Genomic DNA, 15,790 nt, shown 5'->3' with positions numbered 1-15,790 from the left:
AAAAAATAGAAGACAAATGTTGGCAAGGATGTGGAGGAATTGGAGCTCTTATACGCTGTTGGTACGCATTTAAATGGTACAGACACTGGAAAACATTATGGTAGTTCCTCAAAATATTAAAAATAGAATTACTATGTGATCTAGCAGTTAAATTTCTGGATATATACCAAAAGAATTGAAAGCAGGATCTTAAAAAGTTGTACACCCATGTTCATAGCAGCATTAATCACAAATAAAACATGAGGTCAACAGAAATGCATTCATCTTGAGATGAATGGATAAGGCAAAATGATACATACATAAAATGGAATAACATTCAGCCTTAAAAAGAAAGGAAATTAAGTAGTATGTTACAACATGGATTAACCTGGAGGCCACTGTGGTGAGTGAAATAAACCAGTCTATAGAAAGATAAACACTATGTAATTCCACCTAGAGGAGGTACCTAAAGGAGTCAGAATCATAGAGACAGAAAGTAGAATGTTGACGGCCATGGGTTGGAATGAGAGGAGATAAGGAGTTTTGTTTAATGGGTACAGAGTTTCAATTTTAGAAGATGAAAAGTTACGGTTATGGATAGTGATGATGGTGACACACATTGAATGTATTTACTACTACCAAACTTCTCACTTAAAAATGGTTAAGATGGTAAGTTTCATGTGTATTTTTCCACAGTTTAAAAAATTGGGGTGGGAGTTCCCATTGTGGCTTAGGTTAAGAACCCAACTAGTATCAATGAGAATGTGGGTCCAATTCCTGGCTTTGCTCAGTGGTTTAAGGATCTGATGTTGCCACAAGCAGATGGGGCTCACATCTGGCATGGCTGTGGCTGCGGCTTGAATTTGATCTCTATGCCACGGATGCTGCCCTAAAAAGACCCCCCCCCAAAACAAAATGGGGTTGAAAAGTGAAAGACCTGCTTTAAATAATAAAATCCATTTTTAAATTAATTTATTCTTACTTAAAACCAAACTTTTTTTCTCTACTTTGTTTTTGTGGTGCATGTGTATATGGCAGATTTTCTGATGTTTATTATGAATTTTGGTTCTTTGCTATTTGAAATGAAATAAGTGATTTTTATTGAATAATACTACTTTGGCATTTCATAGTTTACTTATGTAGTAGTGTATTAGGTTCTATCACTGCATAGCATACTATCACCAACCTAGAGGCTTAAAACAATGCCCAGTTATCAACTCAGAGTTACGTAGACTAGAAGTAACTGGGTTAGTCTCAACTGAGCTCTTTTTTTTTTTTTTTTTTTTTTTGGTCCATTGTCTTTTTGAGAGCTGCATCCGCAGCATATGGAGGTTCCCAGGCTAGGGATCTAATTGGAGCTGTAGCCGCCAGCCTACACCACAGCCAAAAGCAACACCAGATCTGAGCCATGTCTGCGACCTACACCATAGCTCACGGCAACGCCGGATCCTTAACCCGCTGATCGAGGCCAGGGATTGAACCTGCAATCTCATGGTTCCTAGTCCGATTCATTTTCACTGCATCACTACAGGAACTCCCTCAACTGGTTCTCTCTTTAGGGCTTCTCCAGGCTGAAATAATGGAGTTGGCCAAACTGGGCCCTTACCTGAAGACTGGGAAAGAATATGATTCTGGCCTCATTCCATCAATACCACCACCTCATTTCTTTGCAGCTAGAGGTCCTGGGAAGGACCACTCTGTGCTCCTAGAAACTGCCCTAGTCCCCTCACCTGTCCCCTTCATCTTCAAAGCCAGCAGTGCAGTGTCAGGTCTTTCTCACCTTGAATCTGACCTTCACTCTTTTCCTAGCAGAAGAATGTTCTCAGCTTTTAAAAGAGGGCTCACCTGACTGAGTCAAACCCAGTTGATTTATCTCTATCTTAAGATCAACAAACTTTGGACCTTAATTACATCTGCAAAATCCCTTCACAACCTTATTTACATTGGTGTTCGATTAAATTACCAGAGGATGGGAATGTTAGGAAACCAATCATCTTTATTAATTAATTATTTTTTTATTTTTATTATTTTTTTTAGAGCCATACCCACGGCATATGATGTTCCCACGATAGGGGTTGAAATGGAGCTGTAGCTGCCAGCCTATGCCACAGCCATAGCAGTGTCTGCAACCAACACCACAGCTCAGGGCAACACTGGATCCTAACCCACTGAGTGAGGCCAGGGACTGAACCCCCATCCTCATGTATGCTAGTTGGGTTCATTTCCGCTGTGCCATAAGCAGGAATTCCCCCAACCATCTTTGGAATTCTATCCACCACAAGTAGTTTTTGATTCACAAGATTTTTTATAAATGTGTGATATAAAGTGCACTGGACTGAGATTGTTTACTAACTCTGATCCTAGACTTGAGACCAACAACTGTGTCTTATCCATCTCTGTAGGCCTAGTGCCTGGCACAGTCTAATGTATACCAAGAACTCAGAACATATTAAATAAAGTCACAGTGTGATAATTATACTTCTCTGTGGTTTTTCCTTTTTTTTCTTTTTTTTCCTTTTTTTTTTTTTTTTTTTCTTCATTTCAGGGCCATACCCACGGCATATGGAGGTTCCCAGGCTAGGGGTTGAATTGGAGCTGCAGCTGCTGGCATACACCACAGCCACAGCAACTCGGGATCCAAGCTGCACCTGCAACCTATACCATAGCTCATGACAATGCCGGGTCCTTAACCCACTGAGCAAGGCCAGGGATCCAACCCACATCCTCATGGATCCTAGTCAGGCTCATTAACTGCTGAGTCACAAAGGGAACTCCTGTTTTTCTCTCTATATCATTCTTCATCAAAATGTTCTTAGGAATCAAAACTGAGATGATTAGTGCATGCGTCTAAGTCTGTAAAATGCTAAACCCAACATAGGGACAATGTACAGCATCCCCAAAGCCCTTTTTTAAATCTGTCCTTTCACTAAGTCTTTTCAAGAACCTTGAGAATTAACACAAATAGTGTGAACAGATAAAAATTAGCTGTAATAACTTGACCAGGGTCATCTACTCTTAAGAAGCAAAGCTAGGGAGTTCCCCTTGTGGTGCAGTAGAATCAAATCCAGCTAGTGTCCGTGAGAATGCGAATTTGATTCTTGGCCTTACTCAGTGAGTTAACGATACAGCGCTGCCGTGTGCTGTGGTGTAGGTCGAAGACTCTGCTCGGATCTGGCGTTGCTGGGCCGGCAGCTGTAGCTCCTGTTCAACCCCTAGCCTGGGAACTTGCATATGCCACGCATGCAGCCCTAAAAAACCATAAAAAAGAAGCAAAGCTAGAAATTTAAATCTAATCCTGTGTATGAATGCAGCTTTTACTTGCCAGCTAATCATTTCTTTTATTTAAAAAAAAAAAAAACTTAAGAGAAAGTGTCATGCCCTTGATACTTAGAATTGTAAGGGGTTAAAGTAGAGGACTGGGGTCAGTTGTAAGTTCTTTTCTGCTGCCTTGGAACTCTTTTGAGTCGTATGCATTTTGATGATGTTCATCTATTGATTTTCTCCAACTTTTATTTCCTGTAAACCCTCACTCTTTGTAACATAACTTTTAAAAATTCTGTGAGTAACAAATCCTTTTGAATAAATTAAAACAGTGTGAATAAATAGGAAGAGAAGACAGCACCAACATTTGGAAGTTCTCATAGGCAGTACCACCATGTGCATATGTGCGTGCATCTGTGCCATTTTTGTCTCTATAAGAAACAGAAAGTCGTTTTTCTGTATTTTTTCTTTTCCTTTTGTTGTTACTGCTAATTTATAATATGGATAATCCAGGGTCAGAATCCTGAGAATACAGTGCTTCTTATTTCAAGATCTTTGGGCTCAAAATGGGGGACAGGACACACAATAACTTCTCATTTCCCTTGGTTCTATAAGAAAGGCTCTTTTGGATGTTAGAATGAAATGGTGGCTTTTTTTCATACGTGAAGCATACCAGTCTAGGTGTTCAGGACTTTATGTTTGGTACCAAGCTGGCTCCCTGGTTTTAGTGAGTATAAATGATGGATACCTGGACTATATACTACTTGGGTTTGGGGTTAGAGAGGTAGATACCTATCGGGTCCAGTACACAGGCACTTCAGCTGCTTTCCCAAACCAAACCAGAGCTGCTTGCCACGGTGGGCTCCCCATTCTTGTGATCGATGATCTGGCAGTCAGGTTGAACATGAACATTGGAACCTCGCCCACTTTTCTTCATTTCTGCTTCATTGCCTTAACCCTAGACCAGGCAAATAGGATTCCGTGCTAATAGACTGGTGGTGTACCATGAAGTACAGTGCTGAAAAGGCTCAGTAGCAAGGTCATTGTACTGACTCAATGGGCTTTTGAAACATTCTCCTTAGTAAGTTTGGGACTTTGCTGAACACAGCTGCTTAAAATTCCTCAGGTTTTTTTGGTGGGGTTTTTTCCCCGTAGCCTTGGTTAAAGTGTAGTATGTTATAGAATACCAAAGAAGAGTATATTTTTTTGCTATTATCTAAGAAGTTACCATATAAACTCAGTTTAGCTCACTTAACACAGAAATTGTGGCTATTTGCTTCCTTAAAGAACATGCCAGCCCACAAAAGGATTTTAGGAAACCTCCTGCAAGTGTGTTTCTGGGAGGAATCAGTACTTTTTTACTTGAATCCAACTTTGATTTCCTCTTCTTCCCTCCTTTGTTTAGTTAGTTTCTCTGTGATTTAGGATTATAAATTAAGAAATCTTTCTGTTTCAACATGAAATTTAATACAAATCTTTCTTGTGTATTCAGCGGCCATTGCAGTCATTTGGACAGACAGGAAAAAGGTCTAAGGTATAGTAAATATTTTGTGCTGGCATGCCAAGGGCCTTCCTTCATGCTTGATGAATCTTTATTTTCATATAGCGCTGCATTCAGTTTAGTTTTTTCATATTTTGTTTGGGGCAGAAAGCTTATTTTGTTTTATTTGGGGTTTTTGTCTTGCTAGTCGCTTTTGTGCATTGCTTTTATAGCTTTAATGGTTCTTCATTTACAGAGAAAATGGCTTTCTCACCATTCTTTGGGTTTTCAGATTGGAATTATTCCCATTCTTGCTATTGCTATCATTTTCAAAACTGCAAGTATTGTTACCCCTCATAACAGGGTTTTAGTGGTATTTAATGATGTATTTAACTTGCACATTTCCTTACATCTATACACGGCAGAAATTATTTATAAAGAAAGTTAAGAAACTCTAGGGGACTTTTGGATATGCCCTAGGTTTGTGAAATGTAGTGTTAATTTTAAATACTTTTCTTTAGTCAAGCTCAAAGTTAAAGCTAGTTCGGAGCCTTGCAGTGTGTGAAGAATCTCCACCACCCCCTACAGCAGAGATATCCCAGGAGAACCAGGTAAAAAAAAAAAAAAAAAAAAAGCAAACAAACAAAAAAACCAACAATAAACAAAATAAAACAAAAAATTTTAAATATGGTGAATAACCTACTTACTTCCTGGAGAATATTCTTTCATAATATTAAATAAAACTTGTATGTGCATGTGTGTGGTATATATATTTTTATTAAGTGAAACTGCTAATACTTGCCACCTAAGATAACAGATGAAAAGTTGTAAGAATCTTGTTATGTCAGTCTAAGGCTTAGCACACTGATTTGACTTCTCTCTGGAAAAACTTAGGGATCATTTAATTGAGAATATGGCTTTAAGAGAATCATAAGTTATTATGGAAAAGTTAAAGTAGTACTTGCAGTTAATATGATTTTGATGAAATTTGCCCTTTTGATTTTGGCTTTTAGAAGTTTGTCAAACACTGCTTGTATGTGACAAAAAGACTACCCAGGTCTTCCGCTTGATGTATACCATTTTTACTTAACCTGAGTGCATGGTAAAGCCAGTTTCTTTTAGCTTGACTCTAATAGTTGTCTAATATTTCTAATTCTTCTTCTGTCTGTGCTTGACTTTTAAAGTATAAAACTACTGAGGTTCAAGCAAATAGTTTGGTTTGCTTTTAATAGTCTTTTAATGTTATGACTTTTTTTTTTTTTTTTCTTCTAGTCTTTTTGTTGGGCTGCTCCTGCGTCATATGCAGGTTCCCAGGCTAGGGGTTGAATCGGAGCTGTAGCCACTGGCTTATGCCACAGCCCCAGCAACTTGGGATCTGAGCCGCATCTGTGACCTACACCACAGCTCACGGCAATGCAAGATACCCAACCCACTGGGCAAGGCCAGGGATTGAACCCAAAACCTCATGGTTCCTGGTCGGATTCGTTAACCACTGAGCTACTACAGGAACTCCTACTTTTTTGTTAATCTCAGTTTTGTATCAATCTTGTCTTATGTTATATTTGGACTTTTACACGAAAATATTTTTGGACCCTCTCCAGTGTTTATCAGTGTGATAACTTTGTGGCTTGTTGACTTTTTAAGAGTTTGAATTACCTAAAATCCTCCTATATTCCAATAGTTGGTGTCCAAAGAATTAAGGCAATTTTGTGATTAAGAAACATGACTGAGAAAAGAAAAAAAGAAGCCATCACAGGCTGTGGCTCCTTTTTTTTTTTTTTTTAATACCAATACATTTGTTGATTCAAGCAAAGGCTGTTATGCTTTGCCTTGATTTAGAAGATGATGCCCTCAAAAGACTACTATAGATACTGAAGATAGTTGTCACATGTTTAGAATGTGTTCTGTTTTTTAAAAGCACTACAATTGTTTGTAAATTATCACAGAGCAAAGGGTTTTTAATAGATTATTTACTGTCATTGAAAAATACTTAGAGTTTCCTTTGAAGGTCAAGTGTCAGGAATACAGGGTTCAAAATTTACTTGGGATTTTTATTTAAAATTTAACTACATAAATATAAGATAACTATGTATTTTATACAGTAGATATTTTTTAGCAATAAAATAACAGACTTTCTCCCAAAAAGCAGAAATCCAGTTCAAAATATTTTACTAAGAACTACTGCCTGGAGAACATTTTCAAATGTTTAACTTTTGGCTTTTGCATGGTTGTTGATGAGGCCAAAGAGTTGTGATACACTCTGAAAAAAATTAATGAAGTTGTCTTTTGCAATTGCACTTTTTAAAAATTCTTTGCATTCAGAGTAAAGAGTATACTTCTTCAGAGTGGAGGAGTAGGGAGTGTAATGTTTTTTGAAAGTTCATTTCTTTGGAGTTCCCATCAGGGGAACGAAACTGACTAGCATCTATGAGGACGTGAGTTTGATCCCTGTCCTCGCTCAAAGGGCCAGGGATCCAGCGTTGCTGTCAGCTGTGGTGTAGGTCAAAGACATAGCCTGGGAACCTCCATATGCCTCGAGTGGGGCCCTAAAAGCAAAAAGAAAAAGAAAAGAAAAGAAAATTAATTTCTTCATTTTGTTGAACAAAATGTTATACCGTCTTAGCCTCATGGAGTAATTAGTCCAAGGAGATTGAGGAAGGGAGAAGGATCAGACATTCAAAAGACTGTTAATCCAGAAGTGCCTTCTTTTTGAGAAAAACTGTAACAAATGTGATCTTTGGTTTTATTCAGTACATTTTACCTATCTGAAAATTATTGCTAGAGGCGGAAGAGGGGAGAAGATTCTTATAGTACTAAATAAATTTGGCTAGTGAGTAATATTAGGAATATATCTTGTATATTGATATATATGGTTTCCAAAAAAGCAGAGTTATAGCATATGGATAATGAATAAGGTGGTTATGCCACAATTCAGTTATTCCACTTAATATATTCTTTCTCAATTTTTCTTGGATACATTTAACTTTTTCTTTTGGGATAATAACCTATTATTAACTTCTCTGAACAAAAGATATTCTTTTTTAGTAGAAAGTCTTTTTCTAAGTCTTGAGTTAACTAAATTGCACCCGAATTCAGGAATTGGAAAATAAATTATTTCTCATAAAATGTGCTGGTATTTAATCCTTAACAGTAGAGACACTTCCCAACTAATAATGCTTGCTTCAGAATATGATTTTTGAGGAATTAATCTGGGATAATACTCATTATTCGAAAGGTTGAGAGGTAATTAAAAGAGAAATGTCACTTGTGTCTGATGACAGCCTGTGAGAGGAAAGTAACCTCAATAACTGATGTCAATGACGGATTGAAGAGTAAAGGAATTACAGCTACCTTTGGAGATACTGCTACCACTTCAGTTTTTTATAGTCAAGAGAGTTCATGTATGAGGACATCGGCATTTAAAGTATTTCTCACTACACACTGAAGATAAGCCTCAGTACATTAAACCTATTAGATTTTTAAATAAACTTCATGTTGATAAAATAGTTTAATATCTATAATTAAAATGTATGACTTTAGAAGGAGAATTTAGAAACGAAATCTGATAAGTCATTGGAAATGACTTTTGGTGAAATTCTAAATGTGAAATCTTTTTTTCCAGCCTGGATTTCATAGATTATCCCTGAGTAACAGGGATAGAAGCTATAAGTCAGGAAAACTAAATACTCTACTTCTAAAACATAGTTCTGGTATTCATTTTCAAATAGTATTTTATAGTTAGGAAAGGAATAAAGAATGTAGATTAGAAATCAAGTCATAATGAGAAAAATGACTGGTTGGTGGATGTATGAAGTTAATTAATGTGTGAAGTTTGGTAAGCAAGTCAAAGGAGGGCATAAAGTAAGTGTTCATCATTTCAACGAAAATTGCCAGCACATAGGTTTTTCCCTATATTCTGAGCACAACTTTGAGTTGAGATGGAATGAGAAGCAGAATTGGGGGGGGGGGGATGAAAATAGCAGTCAGCAATCCCATATGTATATATGTATTATAATCTGAAATTCTTGTGCCAAATACTATTTTGAAAAAAAATTATGTGGAAGAAAATGTTTAATAGAAATCCTGGTGGCTGCAAGTTTAAGAATCCTGAAATGTATATCCCCTTCAATATTGATTTATTGCACGTGCCACCACCAATAGCCCTCACCCAGAAAAGCAAACTAATGGTCTGATTAATATTTTTCATCACTAAAGAACAACTGTATACAATAGTTTAGCATACAAATAGGCTACACCTTTCTCTTTAGTTGAAATGGTCTGGAAGTTATTCTGCCTTTCTTTATAACTTTACCGGAACAAACAGCTACATGATTTTTACCTATTAGGGCTATATGAATTGATTGATAATTCCTTTGGATTCTGAAACTTCATGTAATGACATTGTATTAAAAATAAAATGTAGGAGTTTCCGTCGTGGAGCAGTGGTTAACGAATCCAACTAGGAACCATGAGGTTGCGGGTTCGGTCCCTGCCATTGCTCAGGGGGTTAACGATCCAGCGTTGCCGTGAGCTGTGGTGTAGGTTGCAGACGCGGCTCGGATCCCGCGTTGCTGTGGCTCTGGCATAGGCCGGTGGCTACAGCTCTGATTGGACCCCTAGCCTGGGAACCTCCATATGCCGTGGGAGCGGCCCAAGAAATAGAAAAAAAATTAAAATTAAATAAATAAATAAAATGTAGAATTAGTTGTCCTTTTCAGTCTTGGGGAATATTCACAAATATCTCCAGTATCACTAAGGAGAACAATCTTGTTTGAAGTCTTTCTAGAACAACTTGATGGTGATTGAAGGAGGAACCGTAATAATAATCTCAAATAGAGAATGATCAAATTCGGGGATTTGGTTTTGGAAAGTTTTTACTTACAGTTTTATATGGCAAGAAAATGAAGTAATATGAACTTATAAATGGATACTCAAAAAAATGCTTTTTGATAAGTGTTGACCTGACACTCATATGTTCCTGTTGTTGTGACTGATGGTTACTATCGTACATTTGTTTGACTGTGGCATCTGTATTGCAAAAATAGATTAAAAAGACCTTTGTTCTGATCCTCCAAGGGTTTTACATGTAGATTCATTTAAACTGTTATTTTTTAAAAATTTACTTTGTCTAAGATAATTTTCAGAATGTGTTTCAATTGATATATTCAAGTCAAAACATTAATTTTAACATTTTTATCAAGACCTTAATTAAAATGGTAAAATTTAAGTTATATTCTTGTTTGACGAATGTAATTGGATAAAATAGAAATCTTTTTTCTTTCAATTTTTTCTTACTCAAAGGATACAAATGTGGGGTATTAAATGAGTCACTTTATATTTTCACTTAATAACTGATCTTACCTTCCAACAGGAGAAAATTCAGATCCAGTTAACACAATCATTTGAAAAAGAGGAGAAGCCCACAAAAGATGAAGCAGAAAAAGAAAAAGCCAGTGATAAGTTGCCCAGAAAAATGTTATCAAGAGGTTTGCAATTTATTTCTGTGTTTTTTAAACAACATTTTAGTTTCATTGTCGATAATTCCATCCTTTACCCCTCGAGTAATTATATATAGTATGTCTCTATTTACCATGATCTAAAATAGACTGAAGGGATGATAGAGGTCTGAGCAAAATGGCATAACACCCTTCTGAACATCAGTAAGATGCTTTAGCCAGAAACCTGCAGCACATGCCAAATCACCAAGGAAGATGATTGTCATGATGGTTTATTGGTCTGTCTCTTGTATAATGGAATCATTACAATTTGAATACTGATTCCACTAAAAATATTTTTACTTTTTTAATTCCTTATGATACAAAGAGCTGATGCCAAAATATTTAGTATCCAGTAAGAATATTCTTATAACCCAGAGTGTTTATCTTTTATAACAGATTTTAAGGGATTTCATCATACATCACTGCAAGTCTATAAAAATGCTTCTTTAATTTATAAACCCAGTTATGTTGACCAGTTTTATAAACAGGAAAAGGATATTACTTATATAAGGGCAAGAAATAAACATGAATATTTGTAGAAAATATTTTGCAGGCAAGCTTTTGATGATAGACCTGATCAAATCTAATTAAATAGATGGTAATTTTAGCATTATCACCTCCGCTTATATTCCCAACTTAACTAAGCAGACTCAGTTCGCTGCAAATTTAGTTAATTGTCTAAATCATCCTGATTTTTTGTCTAAGGAGGCATTTTGAATATGAGGAATATGGTTTGTATATAGAAGGATCTTCAAGAATTCAGAGAAAATTAAACTGACGCATTTGACTGAAGAGGTTTTTTTTTTTTTTTTTAAGAATGTACGTAAACATACAGTTATATAATCTATGTCATGCTCTTTATATGGGAGTAGAAAAATTGTGGTCATCTGAATGCATCATTAATTTCATTTTCCTACTTTGTCAATTTTTTTTCATTGTGGGGCAACTCATTTTATTTAAGATATGCATCATGTGTAAAAGGGAAAGAAGTTTGTTTCAAACAACTTTATACTGGGTTTTTGTGTTGTTGTTTTTTAGATTCCAGTCAAGAATACACTGATTCAACTGGCATAGATCTACATGAATTTTTAGTAAATACATTAAAAAACAATCCCAGGTAAAAATTAAATTTTTAAGGTTTATGTTGCTTCTCTAGTACCAGAAATTTGTTATATGTGTTTTCATTACTGAGTTAGAATAAGATTAAAATATTTGAAATATACCAGAAACATTTTAGTTTCTTAGGGCTAAGGTGATGTTGGCCTCTGTATGCACATGTATAAATATCTTTTTGCGTTATGTATATCACCATGATATAAAAATAATTCATACACTCCTCTGTAGGAACTTTGGGAAATACAGGATCACCAAGATATTTTTACTCTTAATTGAGATAGAGAGGTTTCATAAATCATGAAGTAAGAGAGAAATATACCTCATGATAAAGCACTTAACCAAATAACTTAGTGTATTCTCTTATAAGTTTTTAGACTTAATTGAATGGACAGTTGTTGTCTCTTCTTGTTTAGTTTGTAAACCTCCAACCCAAAGATTTTTAAAGTGTTTATTTGAGTCACTACTTTAACTGAAATCCTTCATTTTGCCAGGGTTCTAGATAAATGGAGTTTAGCTTTTGGGCGGATCATTGACCCCATTGAGGCATTCTCTCCACAAAAAGGCTTATCCACAAAATATCTGACCAACATGTTCATGGGGTAGAAGACACCAAGTTTAAGAACCCCTCCTCCAGATGTTTGCTTCTCAGAGGGATCATTAAAATTTGTAAAATTTTCTGTTCCTTGGGTTGGTGCATGTGAAAGAAAACGTGAACAACTAAGGCTTGTCTTGCTTTAAGATAAACCTTTAATTTCATTCAGGATTTATCATTTCAGCACCATCTTGATTTTCTGTCTTACTTTTAATCCCAGAAGGAGAACCACCAAAATGAAAAGTGGTCTTCTCATTGTGGGGGCCAAAGCAGTATAGGTGTGAGGTGAGGAAGGAGTCAATCATCTCTGTATAACTACTTCTTTCCATTTCAAGCTTATTCCTCAGTGGTCCCAACCAAATGATGAATTCATTAGTGCATTGAACAGGAACAGGCATTTGCTGAGAATTGGTCATTGTGCTAAATATTATAAATATAAAGATGAACAAAATATATAATCTCTTACCCTAAAATATTCACTGTGTGCTAGGAAAAAAATACATGATACATAATTAAAACAGAATAGATGTTGTAAGTTTTTCAAAGTGCTATAAAAACACAGGGTGGGGATCCCAACCTCTGAAAGACATCCTTTGATGTGGGGAGGCTTCACTGAAAAGGTAATGCCTGAACTGAGCCTTGAATTCAGAGTGCTTTAAATGATACCAAGTATGGCATGCTGTGTTGAGGACTACAACAAAAATTTGAAACAGGTAATGCCACAATGCGATTTGCATCTTAGAAATATTACTTCATTAATGAGGGGGACCTAGATCAAAAGCAGGGAGTATGGGTAGGAGAACATAGGGAAGAATAGAGGGGAAAGGATACATTGAAAAGATAGTTAAAGGAGTTCCTACTGTGGTGCAACAGGATTGGTGGCATCTCTGGAGCTCTTTGCACGCAGGTTCAGTCCCTGGCCTGGCACAGTGAGTTAAAGATCCCACGTTGGCCACAGCTTCAGCTTGTATCTGATCCTTGGCCGGGGAACTCTATATGCCTCGGGGCTGCCCAAAAAAGAAAGGAAAAAAACAAACAAAAAGATAGTTAAGAAGTACTTTGGCAAGACTTGGTGTTATGGAAGAGTAGTGGGACGTTGGAGTAGAACAAAACAGCTGCTAGGTTTCTGTCTGGACAGACAGCCAGTCCCTTTAACAGGGGAAATAAATAAGGGCAAGCCTGAATGGAGTGGGGTATGTTCTAAGTAAGTACAGTTTGAGGTGTCTGATGGTAAGCTTCAAGATGAAGTATGTCAGCAGTTAAAGGCTCTAGTTTTCAAATAAATGAACCTGGCTGCTGTTACAGATTAGGAGTCATCAGTAAAGGGGCTACTTAGAAGTTTGCCCAGAGAGTTGCAATAAATGACAAGGACAAAATTCTATGGAAGGACAGTATATTAATGGTAGATGAGAAGGAAGAGACACTGAGTCCTAAAGATAGAAGAAGAATCATGAAAATATTTGTCTTAGAAGTGAGTGAAGGGTCAGCAGTTCAGTTAGATTGAGAAACTAGGAAGTCGTTGGCCATTTTAACAAGCCATTTCGTTGGGGTAGGATGGTGGAAACCTGAACTCAGTGGTTGAGGAAGAAGGTAGAAAATATATAGCTAGTTTGAGTGAAACAAGATGAGATCCTAAACAGGCAGAATTTTTCTTTGCTATGAATCTGTAAGTAGAGATATCAATATAGATAAATGTATTTGCATTGCAAAATATTTTTCTTGGAAGTTCCCTTCATGGCTCAGCAGTACAAACCCAACTAGTATCCAGGAGGACACAGGTTTGATCCCTGGCCTCAATCAGTGTGTTAAGGATCCAGCGTTGCCATGAGCTGTGGTGTAGGTCACAGACACAACTTGATCTGGTGTTACTGTGACTGTGGTGTAGGCTAGCAGCTATATCTCCGATTCGACCACTATTCTAGGAACTTTCATACGCTGTGGGTGCGACCCTTTTAAAAAAAAAAAAAAAAAAAAAAAAGACAAAATGTTTTTCTTTTGTGCAGTTCTTTGTTTCCCTCTCCAAATGAAAAAGGTTTTAAGTTATCTGCATATGCATTTTTAAAGTGTACACTTTAGTGAATTTTAATATATTCACAGATATATGCAACTTATCACTGCAGTCCATTGTAGAATTTTTTTCATCACCCCAAAAGGAAACCCTGTACCCTTTTGCTGTCATCTCTTTATGCCCTGACCCTAATCTAGTTTGTCTCTACAAATTTCCCTATGTAGGGTATCTCATGTATGAAGTTATATGTATGTGGTCTTTTGCGACTGGCTTCATTCACTTACCATGATATTTTCAAGTTTTATCCATGTTGTAGCATGTATCAGAACTTTAATCCTTCTGTGTATACATTTTTGTTTGAATAAGTATATAGGTGAATAATTCATGTAATGTCTAATGTATAAGTTTGTGGGGTTTTTTGTTTTTGTTTGTTTTTGTTTTTGTCTTTTTTTGTTTTTGTCTTTTCAGGGCCGTGGCATATGCAGGGTCCCAGGGTAGGGGTCCAGTCGGAGCTGTAGCTGCTGGTCTACCCACAGCCACAGCAACTCGGGATCCGAGCTGCGTCTGCAACCTACACCACAGCTCACAGCAACACCAGATCCTTAACCTACTCAGCAAGGCCAGGGATCGAACCCGCAACCTTATGGTTCCTAGTTGGATTCATTTCCATTGCTCCATGATGGGAACTCCATAATGTATAAGTTTTTACTAATGTCAGTGTGGATTAGGAAGTTGTAGCAAATGTTAAATTTTCTGAGAAGTAGGATTTGCTTAATTGATGACTCAGTGTTCTCTCAATGAAACATGTAATTAATTGCCAGATATACATGACACAAAATTAGGAATAAGCCTGGCCAATTTCCCCTAGAGCTTTCAAGTTTGAGTACGGCTCAGACAGATCTTCAGATGTTAAGAAGATTTATTTTTAATGACAGGCACTAAAATTTAGTTAGCCTTTTATTTCAGACTTTTTCTTCAGATTCTTAAATGTTTATCTTGTTGTCAACCCAATAAAGAAACTTAACTTTAGATGTCAAAAGTTTATTTGACCTGTTTCAGGAAATATTTTCAAATACTACAATGAATCATTACTAGGTCAGAACCTACAAGCCTAAAGTTGTTTGAGATACAGATTACACTCACTGACATGATCTTACACCTATCTTTGTGTTGATTTTAAAACCCCTTTTTTGTAAATTCCATAATGTACTAATGAAATAATGGACAAGGAGTTTCTGTTGTGGCGAAGTGGAAACGAATCCAACTAGGAACCGTGAGGTTGTGGGTTCGATCCCTGGCCTCGCTCAGTGGGTTAAGGATCTGGCATTGCTGTGGTGTAGGCTGGTATAGATTAGACCCCTAGCCTGGGAACCTCCATATGCCTCATGTGCGGCCCTTAAAAAAAAAAAGAAAGAAAGAATGGACAATATGGACTTTATTATTATATCACTAATGGAGGGAAGCAGCCCCATGGAAAGAGCCTGAGAATGTGTTATTTTAAAAGTAAACTGTTCCAGGAGTTCCCTTGTGGCACAGTGGGTTAAGGATCTGACATTGTCACTGTGGTGGTGTGGGTTTAATCCCTGGCTCAGGAATTTACATGTGGCCAGAAAAGTAAACTGTTCTGCTCTGGGGAACATTATGTAATTATTCTGTGTTTGAAATACTTTCTGAAATTGCTATTATTAGAGGTAATGTTTGTCATTTTATTTCTTATCTGTTGCAGTTATTTGACCAAGGTCCTATGGAACATTGGGGTGGGGATCAGGTGAAAGCATTGTTTTCTCATTTTTCATTTGCCACTGGTATACCAGCTGTGTACACTTTATCTAAAGCTAGTTCTGGGATAATGACTA

General features: G+C 36.7%; 1 protein-coding gene across 50 annotated transcripts in view; it reads left to right on the top strand.

Moving 5' to 3' along the window:
* Positions 1 to 15,790, top strand: part of R3HDM1 (R3H domain containing 1) — a 183,054-nt gene that overhangs the window by 89,355 nt on the left and 77,909 nt on the right. For 24 of the 50 annotated variants that reach the window (XM_085001383.1, XM_085001375.1, XM_085001377.1 and 21 more), the window contains exons 4-7: positions 4,733 to 4,774; positions 5,242 to 5,331; positions 10,092 to 10,206; positions 11,257 to 11,335. In XM_085001383.1, the coding sequence (XP_084857509.1) occupies positions 4,733 to 4,774; positions 5,242 to 5,331; positions 10,092 to 10,206; positions 11,257 to 11,335 (326 nt within the window). The remainder of the gene's footprint in view (positions 1 to 4,732; positions 4,775 to 5,241; positions 5,332 to 10,091; positions 10,207 to 11,256; positions 11,336 to 15,790) is intronic. The other 26 variants (XM_021075247.2, XM_021075246.2, XM_021075241.2 and 23 more) reach the window with 2 other exon arrangements.

Source organism: Sus scrofa, chromosome 15 (assembly GCF_054392235.1).
Source record: "Sus scrofa isolate SSC_HxYL_T2T_F1_AM1 chromosome 15, Sscrofa_HxYL_maternal_Yorkshire_Landrace_v2.0, whole genome shotgun sequence".
Taxonomy (NCBI): Eukaryota; Metazoa; Chordata; class Mammalia; order Artiodactyla; family Suidae; genus Sus; species Sus scrofa.
Note: the sequence above shows the minus strand (reverse complement) of the source record. Positions and strands in the feature narration are given on the sequence as shown.